Source organism: Neophocaena asiaeorientalis, unplaced genomic scaffold (genome assembly GCF_003031525.2).
Source record: "Neophocaena asiaeorientalis asiaeorientalis breed wild unplaced genomic scaffold, Neophocaena_asiaeorientalis_V1.1 scaffold204, whole genome shotgun sequence".
Lineage (NCBI taxonomy): Eukaryota > Metazoa > Chordata > Mammalia > Artiodactyla > Phocoenidae > Neophocaena > Neophocaena asiaeorientalis.
Window position 1 is genome coordinate 3,724,002 of NW_020173922.1, and position 7,104 is coordinate 3,731,105.

Below are 7,104 nucleotides of genomic sequence, written 5' to 3' on the forward strand. Positions count from 1 at the left end.
CCCCGCGCCCCGCATGTGACCTGGCCAGGCCCCCGAGAGGTGTCCCCCGCAGCTCCTGCCCCGGGCTGCGCCCACCCGCCCGAACACCAGCTCTCCAGCCCGCCAGTCCGGGATGGCGGCAGCCAAGGCCGAGATGCAGCTGATGTCCCCGCTGCAGATCTCCGACCCCTTTGGCTCCTTTCCTCATTCGCCCACCATGGACAACTACCCTAAGCTGGAGGAGATGATGCTGCTGAGCAATGGGGCTCCCCAGTTCCTCGGTGCCTCCGGGGCCCCGGAGGGCAGCGGCGGTAACAGCAGCAGCAGCGGGGGCGGTGGAGGTGGAGGGGGCGGCAGCAACAGCAACAGCAGCGGCGGCGCCTTCAACCCTCAGGGGGAGGCGGGCGAGCAGCCCTACGAGCACCTGACCGCAGGTAAGCTGTGGCCTACGTCGAGGGCTAGCCCCTTCGCCACCATCCTGGCGTCTGGTCCTTCCCCACGGCCTTTGCAGCGCCCCTTCACCGCGGCAGTGCTTCTGGACTTCAGGGATGCAAGTGGGGTTTCCTTTCCATTCCTCTCATGCCCAAGGTCCTGTGTTAGAGTAATGCCTGGGGACATCCCCCCACCCCCTCCTCGTCCTTAACGGTGCGCAGGGGAGCCAGCTTTTGTTTTGGATGGAGAGCTGTGGGGGTGCGGGGGTGGGGGGAGGGCTTGTTTTGACGAGCAGGACTGCGCCCCCTCCGCCTCCAGGAAGGCTAGCCTGCCGCCTGTCCCCAGGGAAGGACCGTGATCCTTGGCCAGGGATGTCCCGGCAGCCCCGGGTAGGGGTCGCGCACTAGCGGTGGCCGAGGGGTTGCTGGCGGGAATCCCTCGCCCTCGCAGCCGCTGCTGCGGAACGCTGGGAGCTGCAGTGGAGGGGGATTCTCCGTATTTGCGTCAGCTGTTGTTGAAATGGGTTCTGCCTCTGGAGCGGGTCCAGGAACATTGCAATCTGCTGCTATCAATTATTAACCAGCTCAAGAGTCAATGGTAGCTGGCCCGACCTCTCGCCTGGCAGCGTGGGTCCTCCTCGCCCTCCAGTGATTGCTCTCCAGTAACCAGGCCTCCTCCCTCTCTCTCTCCTGCCAGAGTCTTTTCCTGACATCACTCTGAATAACGAGAAGGTTCTAGTGGAGACGAGTTACCCCAGCCAAACCACCCGGCTGCCCCCCATCACCTACACTGGCCGCTTCTCTCTGGAGCCTGCACCCAACAGTGGCAACACCTTATGGCCTGAGCCCCTTTTCAGCCTGGTCAGCGGCCTTGTTAGCATGACCAACCCCCCAGCCACCTCATCCTCAGCATCATCTCCAGCGGCCTCCTCCTCTGCCTCCCAGAGCCCACCCCTGAGCTGCGCAGTGCAGTCCAACGACAGCAGCCCTATTTACTCAGCGGCACCCACCTTCCCCACACCTAACACCGACATCTTCCCTGAGCCACAAGGTCAGGCCTTTCCAGGCTCAGCAGGCACCGCGCTTCAGTACCCACCTCCTGCCTACCCTGCTGCCAAGGGTGGCTTCCAGGTCCCCATGATCCCTGACTATCTGTTTCCACAACAGCAGGGGGACCTGGGCCTGGGCACCCCAGACCAGAAACCCTTCCAGGGCCTGGAGAGCCGTACCCAGCAGCCTTCGCTCACTCCACTCTCTACCATCAAGGCCTTTGCCACCCAGTCGGGCTCCCAGGACCTGAAGGCCCTCAACACCACCTACCAGTCCCAGCTCATCAAACCCAGCCGCATGCGCAAGTACCCCAACCGACCCAGCAAGACTCCCCCCCATGAACGCCCCTACGCCTGCCCCGTGGAGTCCTGTGACCGCCGCTTCTCTCGCTCAGACGAGCTCACCCGCCACATCCGCATCCACACCGGCCAGAAGCCCTTCCAGTGCCGCATCTGCATGCGCAACTTCAGCCGCAGCGACCACCTCACCACCCACATCCGCACCCACACAGGCGAGAAGCCATTCGCCTGTGACATCTGTGGGAGAAAGTTTGCCAGGAGTGATGAACGCAAGAGGCATACCAAAATCCACTTGCGGCAGAAGGACAAGAAAGCAGACAAAAGTGTGGCCTCTGCCGCTACCTCCTCTCTCCCTTCCTACCCATCCCCAGTGGCTACCTCTTACCCATCCCCAGCCACCACCTCATACCCATCACCCGTGCCCACCTCCTACTCCTCTCCCGGCTCCTCGACCTACCCATCGCCTGTGCACAGTGGTTTCCCGTCACCCTCCGTGGCTACCACATACTCCTCCGTTCCTCCTGCTTTCCCTGCCCAGGTCAGCAGCTTCCCTTCCTCAGCTGTCACCAACTCCTTCAGCGCCTCCACAGGGCTTTCGGACATGACGACCACATTTTCTCCCAGGACAATTGAAATTTGCTGAAAGGAAAGGAAAAAGGGAGAAAATGAAACACAAGAGACTTAAAGGACGGGAGGAGGAGATGGCCGTAGGAGGGGGCTCCTCTTAAGTCAGATGGAGGTTCTTAGAGCCAAATCCTCCTCTACTTGACCCCAGGGTCGCTGTGGAAGGTCTGTTGGCCAACAATTCTTTCTGTCCACTTCCCTTTCCTCCCCAGGACCTACTCCCTTTGACTTCAGCTGCCTGAAACAGCCATGTGCAAGGTCTTCACTTCTATCCAAAGAACTTGATTTGCATGGATTTTGGATATATCATTTCAGTATCATCTCCATCGTATGCCTGACCCCTTGCTCCCTTCAATGCTAGAAAATCAAGTTGGCAAAATGGGGTTTGGGCCCCTCAGAGTCCAGCCTTGTACTCTTGTACAGTGTCTGTGCCATGGATTTTGTTTTTCTTGGGGTACTCTTGATGTGAAATAATTTGCATACTCTATTGTATTATTTGGAATTAGATCCTCACTTTGGGGAAAAAAAAAAAAAAGAAAAGCCAAGCAAACCAATGGTGATCCTTTGTTTTGTGATGATGCTGTGACAATTAAGTTTGAAGCTTTTTTTGAAACAGCACTTCTCGGTATTAATCGGAGCATGTTTCAGAGTGTTGTTCTGTTAACCTTTTTGTAAATATTGCCCGACTGTACTCTCACATGTGGCAAAATATGGCTTGGTTTTTCTCCTTTTTTTGAAAGGTTTGGGTTTTTTTTTGTCCTTTTGGTTTAAAAAGTTTCACGTCTTGGTGCCTTTTGTGTGATGCGCCTTGCTGACGGCTTGACATGTGCAATTGTGAGGGATGTGCTCACCTCTAGCCTTAAGGGGAGCAAGGAGTGGTGATTCAGGGGAGGCTTTGGGAGCAAAATAAGGAAAAGGGCTGAGCTTGAGCTTCAGTTCTCCAGAATGTAAGAAAACAAAATCTAAAAATCAGAACTCTCAAAAGTCTATTTTTTTAACTGAAAATGTAAATTTATATATATATTCAGGAGTTGGAATGTTGTAGTTACCTACTGAGTAGGCGGCAATTTTTGTATGTTATGAACATGCAGTTCATTATTTTGTGGTTTTATTTTACTTTGTACTTGTGTTTGCTTAAACAAAGTGACTGTTTGGCTTATAAACACGTTGAATGCGCTTTACTGCCCATGGGATATGTGGTGTATATCCTTCAGAAAAATTAAAAGGAAAATAAAATAGCTGTGGTTGGGTGTGTTTCCTGGGCTAGGGGGAGGCCTCTGTAGTAGCCGTCTCTATCGAGGGGTTTGAGGGGCTTTTCCAGAGACCAAGGATATTCCAACCAGAGATGTGCCCACTGTGTGTCGCTGGAGTGAATTCTTTGAGAATTGGGTTTGGGTCTCCTCTTCTTGATACTGGGCCCATTCCTCAGTCTGGTGGGCTTCAGGCTTATCTTGGTTAGTGAAAGCTAAAAAAGGCCAGAGGTAGAGGTGGAACATGTGTGGCCAGAGGTAGCACCATTCTAGCCCCAAATGTCTGACCAGCCCTGCCTCCATCTCTACCCAGGGTAGGGAAATTCTGTGTTCTTGGGAATCCCTGCCCTATACACCTGGGGGAGATAAGGGGTGGGCAGAGGGCTTTGGGAAACAGTAAAAGCTGGGGCTGCCTCAGACTCTTCCTCCCATCCTCCATGTCCCCAGAAGGCTGAGGGTATCGAAGAAGGTTAGAAGAGGCAAGGACCAGTTATCAAGCCAAGAATCCTTCCAGGAGAAAATCTCATTACTTGCCAGCTAGAGCTGTGATCCTTGGCAGCTTCCTGTGACACAGGGCAGAGTGGGCTGGAGGCTGGCCTGGTGTCTATTGTTCCACCTAGACTAAGTCTGTCCCCACTATGTAGGAGGCCTAAAGTGCTAGGTTCCTCTGGCCCCAGCCCCCAGAGGGTCCACACTCATAGCCAGAGCAATTCTCGTGGGCTTGTGAGCATCTCTCTATTCTGTGAGAGGCCTTGAGCTGGCCATGACAACAATGCACATTGTCAGTTGGGGAGATAGAGATGAAGCCAAAAATTATAACATGGTGCTAGGTCATATAACATGGGCAAGCATGAGGCTCTCTGGGAGTACTGCGAAGGACACTCAACCCACCCAGGGGCTTAGGAAAGGTGTAAAAGTTGAGTTTGGCAGAGTAAGTGGAAGTCAGCCCGATTGGCTTGCTTTGTGTGTGAGACAGGGAGGATGGATGGATGGATTACTGAATGGAAGCACTACCTCCAACCCTGATATGAGTCTTCTGTGAACTGGTCAGACACCACCTTCCATTGGTCAGATGGGTGCAATAGATTTGGTGTCCTGGAATTCCCAAGCCTTGGCTCCCTTCCCAACTTCTGACCCCAAAATCAAAGACAATGAAGTATCCCCTCTATCCAGTATGGATATCAGGCCCTGAATGAAATTGAAGTCTAACCTACCTCCACACCTTCTCCTCCCCCAAGGGTCTCCCTGGTTACCAACCCACACCTCTCCCGGAGCCAGGGGAATTCCAGCAATCCCCTGGCATCAACCCAATTCTTTCTCTTCCATTCTACCCCTCAAGCACCAGCAGTGTTTGATCTCTGCCTTTTCCCATGACACCAGACTCCTCAGCCTGGAACACGGGGAACAAAGCCACCTTCTCTAGCAACGGGCACATCCCTGTAGCCTCCTGGCAAAATCACCACATCCTGATGGGACAATATTTGCATTGGCACACCTCTTCCCAGCCCCACCTCCCCTCCCCATCTTACTCTAGGCCCAGGAAAACAAGTCTATGCCTGTTACACATCCTTAAGAATTTCTCATCACAGGCTCCCAAGAAAAAAAACATGGCAAGAAGAAAATATGAAAGAAGGAGCAAAGAGACTCACTCTGTTCCTTTAAAGCAAAGGGTCTCCTACATTGTCACAGTGCATCAGAATCAGATTCCCAGGCCCCATTCCCAGAGCATCTGATTCCTGAGGTCTGGAATGGGGTCCTGGAACTGGCCTTGATAACTAGCATGCCAGGTGATTCTGATGCAGATGCCAAGCCTGCCAGCTAATTATTATTAGTCCTGTCACCAGGGTTTCTTTAGGTTCTGACAGTTGAAATTTAAGTTTCTTTGCATGGTTTAAATAGGCCAAGACTCAATAATTGCCTGATTTTAAGGTCCTATAGTATAAAGAAAAAGGCAAGTGTTCACTTTAACTCCTGCTCCTGTGAGGGAAATCTAAAACCAAGGGCACAGGGCAGTGCTGATAAAAACTCGCATCATCATAAAGGCTGAGGTTTGGGAAGGGACCCAGATAGTGTTGAACAATTGATTGCTACCTGGGGACATTGTCTAGGGCTTCAGGGATGTGGAGAGGGACAGAGAGGAATGGGGTGGAAGAGGAGAGAGGGCAAGGGAACTCGGCCAGCGAAGGACAGGTTTCAATTCTGAAGCAAAAGAAAACCAGGTCCTAAGGACTCTTGACCCTGACCTCTTAGTATCTGAGAGGTACTCTTTTCTCTTAAATTTCAGGAATGTTCAGCCTCATTCATTTTGAAAGATTCTAAGCACTCAGAAAGGCAGAGCTTAGCTTCTATTGTCAGGCTGGGTTTGAGGTGTTCTTCCTTCTACCTGCCCCCACTTACAGCTCCCACACCCCAGGAAGAAATGGAGTCAGGAACGGGTGCAATGGAGTCAGAGGGGTTCTCTCCAATGTTCCCCTCTCTCCTCTGCTGTTTTCCCTGGTGCAGCGACACTTAATGCAACTTGAGAGGGGAAGATTGGGCAGAGTGAGATCCCAGTGGTCCTAAGGGGAATGAGACCAAGTCTAAAAGAAGCAGGTATTGAGCAAGTAAGATGTCAACATTCTACCCATACGCCTTTGGGTGCTAATAAGATTTTGCACCCAAATAGCAAATCTAGCCCTCCACTTCAGTGATTTTTCATCCCATCTCCCTTTTCCCATTACTAGAACCTAGGAGAGCCTTTTGAGGCAAAGCTTACTCGATACGTTCTCTTAAGTCAAGTTGGTGGCTCAGCTTCTCAGATCCAAGTAAAACTATCTCATCTCCTTTATCAGGAAGCCCTCCCATAAGTCCATTCTCCTCAGTACTTAGGTTGTTTATTATTATTATTACTGCTATTATTACGACTTTATTGAGGTACACTTGATGTACATATAAAAGTACAAAAAACTGATGTAAATACAATTGAGGTACATGTAAAGTGTACAATTTGATGAGTCTTGACATGTGTACACAGGTGAAACCATCGCCACAATTAAGATAATGAACATATCCATCACCTTCAAAACTTTCCTCATACCCCTTGGACGTCTTTCCTTCTTCTACTTCTGTCCCCAGGCACTGATCTGTTTTCTGTTGCATTTTCTGGAGTTTCATACAAGTTGAATAATTCCGTATGCACTCGTTTTGGTCTGGGCCCTCTCACTTGGCATTGTTATTTTGAGATTCATCCGTGTTGTTGCATGTATAAATAGTTCACTCCTCTTTATTGCTGAGCCGTACTCCACTCCACTGCACAGCTATAGCACAATTTGCTCACCTCACCTGTGCATGGACGTTGGGGTTGGTTCCCTTTAGGGGCTATTAGAAATAAAGCTGCTTTGAGCATTTGAGTACAAGTCTTTGTGTGGATGTGGGCCCATTCACTCCAGAGCCCCCCCGTTCTGGCACCTTCTTCCCACCACGTCCCCATTC

General features: G+C 51.5%; 1 protein-coding gene across 1 annotated transcript; it reads left to right on the plus strand.

Annotated features, from left to right (window-relative positions):
• On the plus strand, positions 1–3,621 carry EGR1 (early growth response 1). Its single transcript, XM_024752441.1, has 2 exons — positions 1–413; positions 1,108–3,621. The coding sequence occupies exons 1-2, from the start codon at positions 113–115 to the stop codon at positions 2,400–2,402; spliced, it is 1,596 nt and encodes a 531-aa protein (XP_024608209.1). The 5' UTR covers positions 1–112; the 3' UTR covers positions 2,403–3,621.
• The last annotated feature ends 3,483 nt before the right edge of the window (positions 3,622–7,104 follow it).